This window comes from Numenius arquata, chromosome 10, assembly GCF_964106895.1.
Source record: "Numenius arquata chromosome 10, bNumArq3.hap1.1, whole genome shotgun sequence".
Lineage (NCBI taxonomy): Eukaryota > Metazoa > Chordata > Aves > Charadriiformes > Scolopacidae > Numenius > Numenius arquata.
Window position 1 is genome coordinate 5447495 of NC_133585.1, and position 14026 is coordinate 5461520.

General features: G+C 39.6%; 1 protein-coding gene across 1 annotated transcript in view; it reads left to right on the forward strand.

The window, feature by feature from the left end:
- The window catches only part of ZSWIM8 (zinc finger SWIM-type containing 8), a 59720-nt gene that overhangs the window by 21474 nt on the left and 24220 nt on the right, over positions 1–14026 (forward strand). Inside the window, exons 2-8 of the mRNA XM_074154725.1 lie at positions 508–661; positions 1854–1948; positions 7286–7458; positions 9187–9294; positions 11793–11874; positions 13134–13254; positions 13611–13812. Of these exons, the coding sequence (XP_074010826.1) occupies positions 508–661; positions 1854–1948; positions 7286–7458; positions 9187–9294; positions 11793–11874; positions 13134–13254; positions 13611–13812 (935 nt within the window). The remainder of the gene's footprint in view (positions 1–507; positions 662–1853; positions 1949–7285; positions 7459–9186; positions 9295–11792; positions 11875–13133; positions 13255–13610; positions 13813–14026) is intronic.

The following is a 14026-nucleotide window of genomic DNA, read 5'->3' on the forward strand; positions in this document are numbered from 1 at the left end:
GAAATTAGAATCTTTTAAACAGCCAAATACTGAATGTTACCAAAAAAGTGAATACTAAGGTTCCTGGATAACCTTTCCATTGCTGTCGTGCATATACACTGTAATAGTTCTTCTCTGTGCAATAACCTGGCATTCACAGGATGTTGCTGCCATATTCTAACAGAAATGTGTGAAAAATATTTGGCTGCTTTAAGTCTTGCTAAATGGCTTCAGTTTTGTTGGAGTTTGAGTCGCTGATGTCTGCTAGGCTAATGTAGCTCTCCTGACAAAGGACTTCTCTTTTTTTAGGAATGGTACCCATGCCCTAGGGAGCTGAAAACAAACATAAAGTTGGCAGACAATTCTTCAGAAAATTTCTGTGATGCCTTTTACTGTCTATCAAAATTGGTCCTAGAACTTGGTGAGATAAGAAAGGAAGTGGAAGGGGCTCCCTGCTCCTCTCTCTTTAACCTCTTACGAGTTTTGTTCTCTGAATGGCTGATTGCATTTCATTTCTTGTCTTGCTAGATGGGCTGGTGATCCCATTGGTGGAACTGTCTGCAAAACAGGTTGCATTTCACATTCCATTTGAGGTGGTGGAGAAAGTTTATCCTCCGGTGCCTGAGCAACTGCAGCTTCGGATCGCCTTCTGGAGTTTCCCAGAAAATGAGGAAGACATCAGGTAATGAATACTCTTTCTGTTTCATTGATGCTTAAGGAAGAGTTCTGGTCACTGGAGGAGAATTGTTGTTCATTTGATGTCCCATATATTTGCTGCTTCTGCTGTTCTCACGGGCATTTTGTATTACGCGGATGGGTTACTGTGGGATACCCTATGATACGGGGTTTTATTTCAGGATGAGCATGTGTCCCAGGAAAAGCATGTGCACGTGCAGGTTCTGTGTGCAAATGATAGCAGAATAAATGCACCCTTTAATTTACATGACATTAAGTTGTTTGTAGAGTTTAGTCCTTATGTTAGTCTTACTAAGTATTCTTTACAGTTTGAATCTGTTGCTTGACTCAGAGCTTTTACTGGTCTCAGAAATTGGCAAGGAGGGCTAGCTCAGTACGCTGTGCAAGCCTTTTGGTGAGTAAGTGGGAGAATCAGAATTTGCTGAGTACATCAGTGATCAGTGGATACAGTCAGAGATGACTATATTTCTTATGTTTCCACATAAATTGTATGAGTACATAATGAAAAACTCTCTGCTTTTAGATCTTTTACCAAAGTATTTTTTCTGAAGCTTTTATGCTGTAGGAGGCCTGCCCATGGAGCTGTGCATTCAGAATTTTGTTGCAAAGTAGTGATGATTTATTCTTTTAGAAAGAATCACCCTGAAAGTTCTTGGATGCATTCATCTAATGTTCTGGTATCAGATGGGGGGAGGTAATGTCAGAAGTTCTGGTGTAATTAGTAAGATCACCTGTGGGGGAAGAGAGCAAGCCAAATGATCGTATATGTTCATTATCCTGATGAGCACAGATGTAAAAAAAGCCTCATGTGAGCAAGCAGGTAACTCACCTAGAAGTACGAGCAGTTTTACTATGGCATGCTAACATTGGACCTTGAATTGATATTATACTGTATATAAAAGCTGGATTTTAGGCTATGAATGAATTCGTACTTCAGAGCCTTAGGTTGAAATTCCTAGAAATGCCAGTGGCTGTACACAAACCCACTTAGGAAGAGACTAACCATTTTTACAGTTGAAGTATAATGGAGAAGTGGCAGAAAAGAGCTGGACTTCATCCTGAAGATGAAGATAGTAAGAATTTTTCAAATGCCATGCCAACAAAGAATGCCAGAGGATAATAATGTGAAATTTCTTAAAAGCAGACTGATCTTGATGTTTTGTATCTATCTCTTACAGATTGTACTCGTGTTTGGCGAACGGCAGTGCAGATGAGTTCCAGCGAGGGGAGCAGCTCTTCCGGGTGAGGGCTGTCAAAGACCCTCTCCAGATAGGTAAGAACATTGCAGCTTCATGTCTCGAGATATTTCAGATTCCCAAAACCGTATCTGCAATGGGACAGCGGTGGTAGGACTGTTTCTGGCATCCTAGACTAACCTCCCTGCCACGTATATTCTTTGTAATGTCTTGAGCTAAATACTAGGTTTATTTCAGCCTTGCTCAGGTCAGCTGTGAAACTGAGTGAAAAGCCAGAAACGTTCTGAAAATTAGATTTCTGATCTGTCTCAGCGTTTTGGAAAAAACCTGTGTTGAATGCCTTTGTGTCTATAATGCTTAAATTTCCTCATTGATAGGGATAACCTGGTTTTCTAGAACATTCTGATCAAATGAATGCCTTGCCTAAAGTGCATGTATGGCAGAGAGGAAGTTTGCAAGCTTTAATTATTCTGGTGGCAAAAGAATTGTGTTAATAATACAGTTACTCATGTAGCATTTTGGTAGAAGGAAATCCCTGTTGCTGGACAGTGGGTTTTATCGCTTCTCCTTACTTATCTTGTTCTTTTTATGCTTTATGGTTATAGAAACTTATCTTAAACAAAGAATTGGATTCTGGATTTTTCATTAAGTCCTTTGAAGTAAAGAAGAATATTGAGCTGGCTTTTCCAGTGGCAGCTGTTAGACAGGAAGGCGTTGTGTGAAATAAAGACACTAGTATGTCAAGGTGGGCCATGTCAATCCAATGCAGAGGTGTAGTTTTTTCTGCAATTGTAAGCTTCAGAAATAGAATAGTAATTGGTATGTGGGAACAGAGCCTGGCTGTAATAAGAAAAAATGATAATATAAGAAGCTGTATTATGTTAAGGAGGAAAGTTCCTTCATTTTCACGTGATGAGGGATCGAGACTTCTCTGGGCCTGTTTAGTTGCTAGTACCAGTAATACTTAATTCTCAGTGATCAGTGGATGAATAAATTTAGGTAAAGGACCCTCAGAAAGGGAATTAAAGGGACCCATGCTGTAAAAGTTTGGGGAGAACAAAAGAGAAGGAGATAGTCATTGTGATATGCAAATTGCAAGAGACTGATGAACTGTTATCTGAATAGAGGGTAAAGCATCTGAAAGGATTTTACCCAGTCTGTTGTCTACTATGGTAACAGTAGCAGGAATTCTTGAGAATTGAAGTACTTCTTCATACGTAAGGTATATTGAATTGTCAGTGAGACCAGATAGTAATATTGGAACAAATGGAGCTAAATGGGATTAAACTGATTTTTGAGTGCATTCATAAGCTCTTGATGTCAGGACTGAAATCCTGAGAGAGGTCTCCAAGGCTGAACTTAAGGAAGGCAAATGTTTAAGAGAGACAAAATGAACTTAAATGCGACTGGCTGGAACTCAGTAAATCCTGGGGCTTTCACAATGGGAAAGAGCAGAATATTTAATGTACAGCGCTCAGACTGTGGTCAAAACTTGTTTTGGTAATAAATGAAAAAGGCGAGGAGGTGTAAAGCAATGTAAATGAACAAAGGCTGGGAATATTCATACAAAACCTGTGCTTGGGGGAGAAGAGAGGAGTAGGGAAAAATAGGAGTTGGTAAATGATACAGGGGAGGAACTGCTTAAGTACACGGACTGCAGCGCGGCTTCTTGACAAAGGATTATGTGCGTGGAAGGGAAGGAAGTAACTTTGTTTAAACATTAACATTGTTTCCTCCTTAGTGGAGGAACTTTATCTAATGGAGAGACTACTGTGTCTTTTGTTTTCCCATGAGTAGCCCAGAAGCTGCTGCTGGTGGATTGGGTATAATTTCAGTTGGCTACTCCAAATGATTTTAAGGTGTGTGGTTGCAGTTTTGAGTTTCGTATACTGTGAAATGGGAAAAGAAACACAGGAAATAAAGCAGCGCTTGAGAGGGGATTTGATTTGGAGGGGGTTGAGCAGTGCCTTGTGATACTGTGATCAACAGGACAAAGCTCGAAATGTGCTTTGTGCTATTTTGTCCCATTTCCCTTTGCAGTATAAGATTTTATTATTTTTTTTTAAACATGAGTAGTCTTAGTCATCTTGTTCACATGCAAATTCATATCCATAATTTCTGAACAAAAGCACCTCTTCACCACATTCCAAACCCCTACTTTTTTTACAGTGTTCTACTATATATGTGCAAAGAATTGACTTTCATAGGCCTTCCTCTCCCACTCCCTTTGTGGCAGTCATACACCTGTCTCCTTGCACTGAAGATGTTACCGTGGTTCTCAAATAGGTGTATTATAGTTGCTGATCTCAGGGATTTTTTTTGTATCATAGTCTTAATCTCTTTTTAACAAATGAGGAAGGCAGCAGGAGGTTCAGTGTGGATTCTAACTTTACATCTCCTTGAATAGTGTCTCTAACTCTCCACTTTTTAAAGATTCTATTATCTTGGTTTAAAACGAACAGTGTCCAGAATTGCCTTGCATTGCCTCCTGTCTAAAAGCTTCTGTTCAGCTCTTGTTTTCCCATTTCTGTTAGTCCTGGGAAAGCCAGAGAAAAGGTTTTTAAATTCTATGCAGAGGTGTGTTTGCTGTCATCGTTATAGGGACATCAGAACTACCAAATACCAATGAAGAAAGCTTGGAAGCTGTATTGCAAGAAGCGTTCTTAGTAGGGTGTTGTTTACTCATAAGTCACTTAAATCTGTTCATTCCAATTTCTTACGGAGTAGCTTGGGGTATTTCAAATGTGTGCGTTTCCACCTGAAATCATGAGGACTAATAGGACCTCAGAAAAATGAATAAACAGACCTGAAATTTCACAATAAATGAGTTTCATGATAAATATTAAATGCAAAAGATGTTGCTGTAGCTATCCTAAAATTCTGAAAACTGGATTTTAACCAGCCGGAAGCATACATTTCTCTTGGGTACTTTTCCTGAAAGATTAAGTTTCAGGGGTAGAGCAGTGAGAAGGATTAGTTATGGACTGAAAAAGAAGCCATCTGTCTTTCGTAGGACCTAGTCTTGGCAGCAGTTGATTATTTCCTGCTTTTACATTTAATCAAACAATGTGTCTTAAATTGAGTATCAGGGAGGACAGTGTTCTGCTACCCCTTCTTCACTACATGATAGAACCTGCTTCCTGGGTGCAGTAGGTCACTCCTGGTGCCCTCTGTGCATAGCAGGTATGTTGTACAGTGCATGTACCCAACACTCTCTGAAGCATTGGTGCTGGCGCTTGAAATATTTGTTCTGAGTAGTAAATCTGGTGCTCATAAGACGTGTAAGATGCACTTTCTGTGTAGAAAGCCTAAGTGCTTTCACAGAAGAGCTAAGCTTTCTCTGCACCCCCAGTACACTTAAGAACCATGGTAGCCAAGGGGGGTGAGACTCCTGGCAGAGCAATTCGTCTGGCCTGCAGCTTGTGCTTGAGGTCTCCTGGGAGTGGAGCTTGCCAAGAATAGGGTATAGATCTTATTTTTTTTCTGGTGGGCTACATGCAGTTGCAGAATGAACATGGCTGGTACATGCAGACGTGTTTTGGTAATGTGTTGTTATGCAGGGAGCAGATAAGCTGTTATCAGGTGGTGGGAGGGAAGAACATTCTTGTGGTCTCTGTGAGGTGGCCAGATCACTCAGGTGTGCAGTAGATGTAATCCTTGTCTTTACATTTAAGCAGGAAGGTGAGAGCTGTGGTCTGCAGGAGGAGACAATAGCTGAAGCCCTTAAATTTTCTTTGTCTCTTTTTATAACTGTTCTTCCCTCTTTGCATTTAATCATTTAACTATCTTCATATACAAATAAAAATTTCATGGTAGGAGCTTGATAAGAGTGTATAGCTGTGACCCATTCTTCTCTAACACTTTTTGAATACTTCTTTTTCTCAGTGAAAAAGAATTGCTGCTATTCCAATTTGTGAAATGCTTAATTTGCTTTTGTGAAAATTAGGGCATTTTGGCATTAGTCTGAGATGCTTCTGGTACAACAGAAGGACTAGCTGAACTGTTTGGGTTGTATTATCCAAGTGTGGAACATAAATTAGAACTGTAGCTAGTAATAAGCAGTGCAGTAATTTTGTTGTGAATGCCTTCTTTTGTTTTGATTCTGTTCCAATTGCTAAAATGGCTGAAGAATTTGGGTGGCATTATGTGTACTAATCAAAATAATCACCCGCATCAGGAAGGGGATTTGAATTCTGGGGAACAGGAGAAATAGAAAGGTTAAGCAAGGTAAGACCAAGTTTGTATTGGCACGGGGATTACATTTTGAGGAAGAAATAGTGCACATTGTTTTAAATGGGATTTAGTAGGTCATGTGCACTCCTGAACACCATCATTATTATAATCTCACAGTATCATAATAAAAACTTAGTAGTGTGGATTTATAATGTACTTCCCTGTGCTGATGATGGAGAAAATATTGTAATCGCTGTCCCTAGCCATATTTTTTCACTTAAGGTAGATTATTGGACTGAAATTTGGTTATGGCTTTGATACCCTTGGTGCATTCTATGCTTCATTGAAACTGAATGTGAGACTAGCAAAAAGGCTCTGAGGCTGATGCTCATTGCTGTAGAGGATGATTAACTGGTGATAAGGGCCTTCAAGACAAGTAGAAGATTCATGTTCCTGATGGCCTTTTCCTGCTTATAATGTGTGTGCCTCTGGATAACCGTTATCTGTAGAGGATGCTGCATTATGACTACAACTGGTTTGCGTTGTGCATGAGTTTACACGAAGCCAAGCCTCATTAAGGCTCTTTGTCATCCTGCCCGAGATGAGATTCAAAATTTATTTGTTTCATCACAAATTAATTGGGCTGGATTCATTCAAGTGTTATTGCTGAAATTTTCCTTTTCCATTGATTTTAGTCTGAGCAAGAGGGGTGTTTTGTTTTCTGAGTACATGGTTTATAAAAAAGGAATATTCACAAAATTGCAAGGATGTACATAATTTATGGAAAACGGGTAGCGTCTGAAGCTACAAAGTGAAAGTAAGCGTTCAGATGTAAGCGATGCCTTCTTTAGCTGACTGTAAAATTGTGAAAGTTGACTTACTTGGAAATAATTCTGAAGAAGTCACCTAGCTTGTGCTAGACTGTGGTCGGAGCTAATTAACATAGAAATCATGCCCAAAATATGTGTAGTCTAGCTTTGACTCCGTGATCAAAAAAACATGCTTTTCAGTGATAGCTTTATCCATTTCTGCTTTTCTTTGTTAAGTATTAATATAAATAAATATATAATAAATAAAAATATAAATAAATTAATGTATTAACAGCTGGTCCATTCCTATATGGATGTTGTTGCTAGATATGTTGTTTCCCTGTTTAAATGGCGCATACCTAAATTTCCATTCTAGCTGAATCTTTCTCCCAAGCACCAGAAGAGTAACTGTGGACTTTACAATTTTAACAGGTTTCCATCTGAGTGCCACTGTGGTACCCCCGCAGATGGTGCCACCCAAAGGCGCGTACAATGTGGCGGTGATGTTTGACCGGTGCAGGATCACCTCGTGCAGCTGTACCTGCGGAGCCGGGGCCAAGTGGTGCGCTCACGTCGTGGCGCTCTGCCTCTTCCGGATACACAATGTAGGCCTTTAAATACACTTCTGCTCTCCCCTAGGCGTCTTTGCCGAGTCTCTCCTCATTACGGTTTTATGCAACGCGCGCTCTCTTTAGGGAAATTGTTCTTGGCGCTCTTTTTGGTTACAGATTGTGCAAATGTGTGCTCGCTGTTGCAGTCTGCAGAGTGAATTGTCTGAGGCTGTAAACTGCAGAATGTCCTTTGATAATGTGCAAATTGCAAATTGTAGATACAGAGGCCCCTTCCTGTTTCTCATTTAAATGCTAGAATTACTCATTCTTTCTTCAGTTCTGCAAGGAGTGAAAGGTCACCAATAGTTAGTCTTTTATTAAAAGTCTTTGTAAATATGGGATTTGAATGCTCTTTCTTTTGGTTGTTTGATCATTTCGAGTGCAAAAGGAAAGTAATTTTGATCACTGTTGGCCTTTACGTTCACCAGTTTGTTTTAACACATACAAGTGTTTTGACTTGTAGATTTCAAACAGTCAGTTAAGTTTATGGTTTTATTTGACTGCTTGTATTCTGTATGGCCTTGTATAGAGTGAAAAGTAGGTGTTTCTCATCCCCAGGAGCTCCAGGTGAAAATGCATAGAATCAACATGAAATAAATACAGATTAATTTCTTCAGTCTTTGGGAAGCTGAGAAATACATCTTAAGGAAGGATTAAGCTTGGATGATTGAAAGGAACAGAAGATTTTCCGCTGTCGCAGAACATTTTATATCTAACATGCTCATGATCAACTCCAGATTCTTAAATAAGTGCTAATAACCTGCTGAAGCTTGTTAATATTTCACAGTGGACGATTGTAATAGGCTTAAACTGATACTCTTGTGAAATCATTAGATTATCAGTATACTTTCTGTACTTAGGACCAGAGAGTTGGCAAAAGAAAAGGTTTGCTTTGAATGTAGTTCCAGTTTTAAATGATGGGTATGGAGAGTGAGGATAGGAAACAAATTTTCATTTATAGTATTTACACTCAAAGTTCAGACCCTGTGTAAGATAAAAATCATCCTTTTCTCTCCAATAGTTTCTTCTACCTGAAAATGGTAATGAAAGGGTTTTCATGTTTGTTTATACTGGCTACTGACACTAGCAAGTTACAAGCCAAGGTATATTACTCTATGTAGGCAAATCAATATCAGAAACATTTTTATTATCAAACTGCTCTTGCCTGTTTCCAGGTTAAATTTTAGGTAGGTGACATTTGGGCATTTTTTATTCTGTAGAGTGAAAAAGGTTAAGAAACTAGTGCTGGGGTTTTTTTTATCATCTAAGTTGTTCTAAGATATGGAAAGAAACTGATTTTAAGATTGAAGAAAAAAAACCTCTGATGAGATAAATGAGGTGGTTGTGATTCTGTGAAACAGTCCCCCACGGAGCTGGTTGGTTTGCCAGAAGCTTAAGGAATAATGTCCTATTTTAGAGGTTTGTTTGTGAAATCCCTGCCAGTATTTGTGCAATTGCTAGCAACAACAGATCTTAAGAACAGCTGTTAAAGCAGTTTCCTTGAGAAGAAACTCTTAAAACAGTTTTTATAAAGCCTAGACAGCTTATTTGCATCTTATCTGTGACACACCACATAATTACAGAAAAAAGAATTGTCCATCAAGACCAAGCATGGTATATATCAGCAGAGCTACTGGTCATGACACTTCATCCATTCAGTGGACACAGCTTCATTAAGTCTGACATGTTAATGGCAGTTTATGTCTCCTTTTCTTTCTGCAGGCATCCGCAGTATGCTTACGAGCACCTGTTTCTGAGTCCCTGTCTCGGCTACAAAGAGACCAATTGCAAAAATTTGCTCAGTACCTAATCAGTGAACTTCCACAACAGGTAAATGGGGACAATCGATAGGACTGACTTTTTCTTAAATTCAATTATTCTTATTCTGGGTCAATTTATATGATGTTTTTTGTTGCAAGATAACCAGTAATGCTGTTCAAGTTGCTTGGAAGGCTTTCAGTTCTTGCCCTTTTCACGTTTGCCATTCTATTATTTGACAGTTGTCTATTGCCAAGTAAAAGATTAGAAATGTCTTAAAAGGAGAAAGAAGAGTGATGGCTCTTTGTATTAGCCTGGATATGCGCTTAGCTTGTGGAAGATCAAACACAATAAAATAAATGCATGGTGGTGAAAAACTTAGGTTAGAACAAATCAGGTTGCTGCTATTTTGTGAGCCTGGTTAGTTAAGTGGAGAAGACTACCCAGGGGATGCGTTGTGTATACCTTAGGTGAGCACTTTCTAACGCACCCATTTGGTGACCTTTTGACTTTCCCCATTGTAGCTTCTTGGTGATTCTCAAGAATCATTTGGGTCATGAAAGTAATAGACATGAAATTTTGTTAGTCAAAGGCAAAACCTGTTCTCTTATTTCTTTAATATCTAAGTTGTTCAAGGTCAGGTCATTTATATAATGTGCCTAAAATGCTTGCACAAAATACTCAAGAATACCTAAGTCATTGTGAAAGATTTGCATTAAAAATATAAGGGCTTGGCAGCTTTTTTATGCAACCAAAGGAGGTTGAGGAAAACTGACCTGCATGGGTATCTGTCACATTTCAGTAGCGCATGCATAACGTCTTAAGTAGGAGTTAGATTACTGTCAGCATGTGCCTAAAATTCATATTATGGTGCTGTGCTTGGGACAGTAAGATATTCTATTGCTAAAATGTCCTCTAAATTTCCTACAGAAATACATAATCTTCTTATGAGAGTAAATAGAAGAATCATATAATATGATAGTGATATAAAAGTACTGCTTTTGTGTTGCTCAGAGTTCAGCACCAATACTGTGTGCTTCTTGCTGCCTTAGGTAACAGACAAAGCTTTTCTTCTCTCCTTAAGGGCTCGGAGCTTTGTGTCACATAGTCTGGTGCTTTTATTAAGAGGGTTTGGAAAGGCTAGTAGTGGTGGTAGGTTTTTTGCTTTCAAATATTCTGTGTCTTCTCCCTTTTCCAGGGTTTATTTCTCCTTCAGTCATGTATATCAGCTGTGCACCCAGGAACATCTGGATTATTTAATTTGATTATTACTGTCTTGCCACATAATTTGATGGATGCTGCCCAACATAAAAGTTTGGGTTTTATTGGCAGATGCATCTTAACCTGTTTTGTGTAATTCCCTTGAAAAAGGCAAGGTGCATCTCAGACTCTTCCAACAACCTCATTCCTGATCTTCAAGATTTCTGAGTGAAGATAGATACTCTGATACGTTGGGACCTTGTATTTTGACTGCATGATGTAGAATTAGAGTAGGCTGTACACGTGATTCTATTTTATCCTTACTTCCAGCTCGTGAATTGCATTACAGTACAGTCACATAATGCTGAATTACTTACAAGTGCAAAGGGAAAGTGGTCTGTAGGAATGCAGCTAGATAAGGAGATGGTTTTCAAAATCTCTGTAGAAAGTGTTTTCTGTATCTATGAAAATGTCAGTGGTTCTGAGCAGCTGGAATTTATTACCCAGTTATTCTCCCACGAGCTGTTTCCCTCCATGAAGCCAGTACTCCTATTCCAATTAAATATGAATGTCTTGGCAAAAATGCCTGAAGGAGAGTCACTCCAGGTCCCTGATACTTTAACCTTAAGGTGTGTCATTGCCTAGATCTGTGACTTCTCTGCTTTGTGGTGACTTAAAATATGTAGTAGTGGAAAAAGGTATAAAATAGCTTAATGATGAGTTTGTTTCTTCAGATGACTCAAATGCAAAATGCCGTTGTTTTTTCTTCCATCTGTTTGAAATGGATCTGTATTATTTGCAAATATAGGTGTACTGTGTGTGCCTTGCTTTAAACTAAGTGTGATCTTTAACCTCAGGTGTTGTGTGTAGAGAGATGGGGGGATATCAGATGTTCTCTTGCAAGTTATTTAAATCCTATCTACATGCCTAACCAGTTGTAAGCATGCATGCTAAAGGCTAAATGGATTTACAGTTTCAGCCCAGACTTAGTTTGGGGAAAAAACACTTTCTACTATTTGTCTTTCAAAAAGAGCACTTTAAGGTTATATCTGCTTAGGATTTTGCAGTCAGGTGTGAGCCTTCTCTGCTTATCTCTGAACTGTCCAGAAACTATGATTGCAGTAGCTCAGTGTTGCAATTGCATTAGTTTACTATTGGATATATGCTTGCTTTGAGAAAGGAGAGGAGAAAGTGTAACAGCTGGTTTACTATTGTATAATCTTTAGCACCCTCTATCGTCCTTTCTGAAAACATAACTGTATTTTGTACTTCTGAGAGTGTTTCAATCATGAAAATCCAGACAGATCTTTGCCTGGGTATATCAAGATGAGAAATACTGGGTATATTGAAAGTTTGCTTCCTGTTTTCAGATTCTTCCAACTGCTCAGCGCTTGCTGGATGAGCTGTTATCTTCTCAGTCTACTGCCATCAACACAGTGTGTGGAGCCCCAGGTAACCTTGATATATCTTATTTCGGTAATCTGTGTCACAGATGAGAAGGGGATTTATTTCCATTGCTTTGAAGAGTTTCTGAACTGGTCTTTTACTGTGTAGCTGGGATTGCAGATGGAGGCCAAGGAAAAGGGATAAAAGCAGGCACTTGCACGTATATATGGCACAGTAACAGGCACTTGCTGGTGTAATGGAAGCCTCAGAGTATGTGTAGAGGAAAGGAGCATCAGGCAATGCACCTTTCTAACAAAAGCTTGTACTTTTTAAGTTGGTATTAATTATAGACTCCTGGAAATGCTAATTGGAGGGGACCTCTCCAACCTCCTATTTGAAACGGGACTGTTTGCAACACTAGATTGGGTTAGCTGTGGCTTGGGCTAGCTTATCCAAGTCTTGGTTGCCAGAGACGTTACAGGGCATTCCTGTTTTAGTGCTGCATTGCCCTTTTGGTCAAGAATTTTTTCATAATGTCCAATGTAAATATCCTTTTTTATCATCTTCTTCAGCCAAGAAGAGTTTGTCTGCATTGTGTTTGTGATTCCAAGTAGTTGTAGGCTGTTAATGATCACCCCTCACCCTCTCCTTCTTAGATGAAATTAGCCCATCTTCCTCGGTCCCACCTCATGGGTCATGGGTTCCGTGCACACAACTATCTCGATATGCCTCCACTATGTCCTCTCTGGTTTTTCAGTATTGTTCCTGGTCTGGGGGATGCAAAACTGGATTCAATATTCCAGGTGTGACTTTACCAGTGCCAGGTAGAAGGGGATAAAATAAGTTCCTTAAATCTTCTAGCTCTGCTTTTCTTAATTAAGCCCAGTTTGCTGGTTGGTTTTTTGTTTTGTGTTTTCAGTGAAAGTTTGGCATCCACCATAATCACCAAACCCTATCAGCTACACAGCTATTTGGTTTTCAGTCTGTACGGATGGATGGGGTTTTCTGTCCCAGGCCAAAAGTTTACATTTTTTCCTCAATGAACTTCATGACGTTTCTGTTGGCACAGTCCTTGAATTTCTCCCGGTCCCGCTGGTTGTAGTGCTGCCATTCAGCATGCCAACCGTGTCTCCCAATTTAGGGTTGTCAGTGGTTAAGGTAATGTTATGATAGCATTGTGAGATAGTTCTGAATAGTGAGTTCTGCAATGGGTGAAATAAACCGAGTAATGCTGCCCGTGTGCTCCCTGTAATCTCTGTGGTTGGGCACACAGAGGAAAGTATCTTCAAAGCCTGAAGACTCTGTATGTGTTGTTTTTTGTCAAGATCCCACTGCCGGACCCTCTGCCTCAGATCAAAGCACCTGGTACTTAGATGAGTCTACTCTGAGTGACAACATAAAGAAAACCCTTCATAAATTCTGTGGACCCTCTCCTGTTGTTTTCAGGTAAACTGTTTCCCGTTGAAGGGGAAGTGGGATGTTGATGTAAGCTGTAAGCTCCTTCACGGTACGGCCTTATGTGATGCCAGGGACGGAAGGATGCTCAGTTTTGTAGTCACTCTTCTGGACTGTATTTTTGCATAACTTGTCCAATGTTATTTCAGTAGAGCATACTATATTTGCACAATACCTTACTTGCGTGGTGTTCTGAGTCTCATTAGGCATCCTTTCTTTTAGGTTATGCATGTCTGTCCCATTTAAGGTGCAAATATACTTCTGGATATAGAATATACTCAAGATTTTGTATGGCTGTGCTTTATTTCATTTTTTTTCTCATCCCTGCTCTTCTGTTTTATCTACAGTGATGTGAATTCAATGTATCTCTCTTCCACGGAGCCACCAGCTGCTGCTGAGTGGGCCTGTCTCCTGCGTCCCCTGCGAGGAAGAGAGCCTGAAGGAATCTGGAACCTGCTTTCCATTGTGCGGGAGATGTTTAAGAGACGGGACAGCAATGCAGCTCCTTTGCTGGAGATTCTGACTGACCAGTGTCTCAACTATGAGCAGGTATTCACATCTCTTTACTTGTGGGGGGGAATTCTGGGGAACCAGGCTGAGCCAGTGACTGCTGCCATGTGCCTGTACAATCCATGGCTGAATACATTTTGGTTTTTTTAACAGTCTATATGCATTAAGGGCACGTGCTTCTTCATGCTAAAATGATGTTACAGTTTGCTCTTGTGATTTAGTGATGCCCCAAAAACAATATAACCCACAAGTA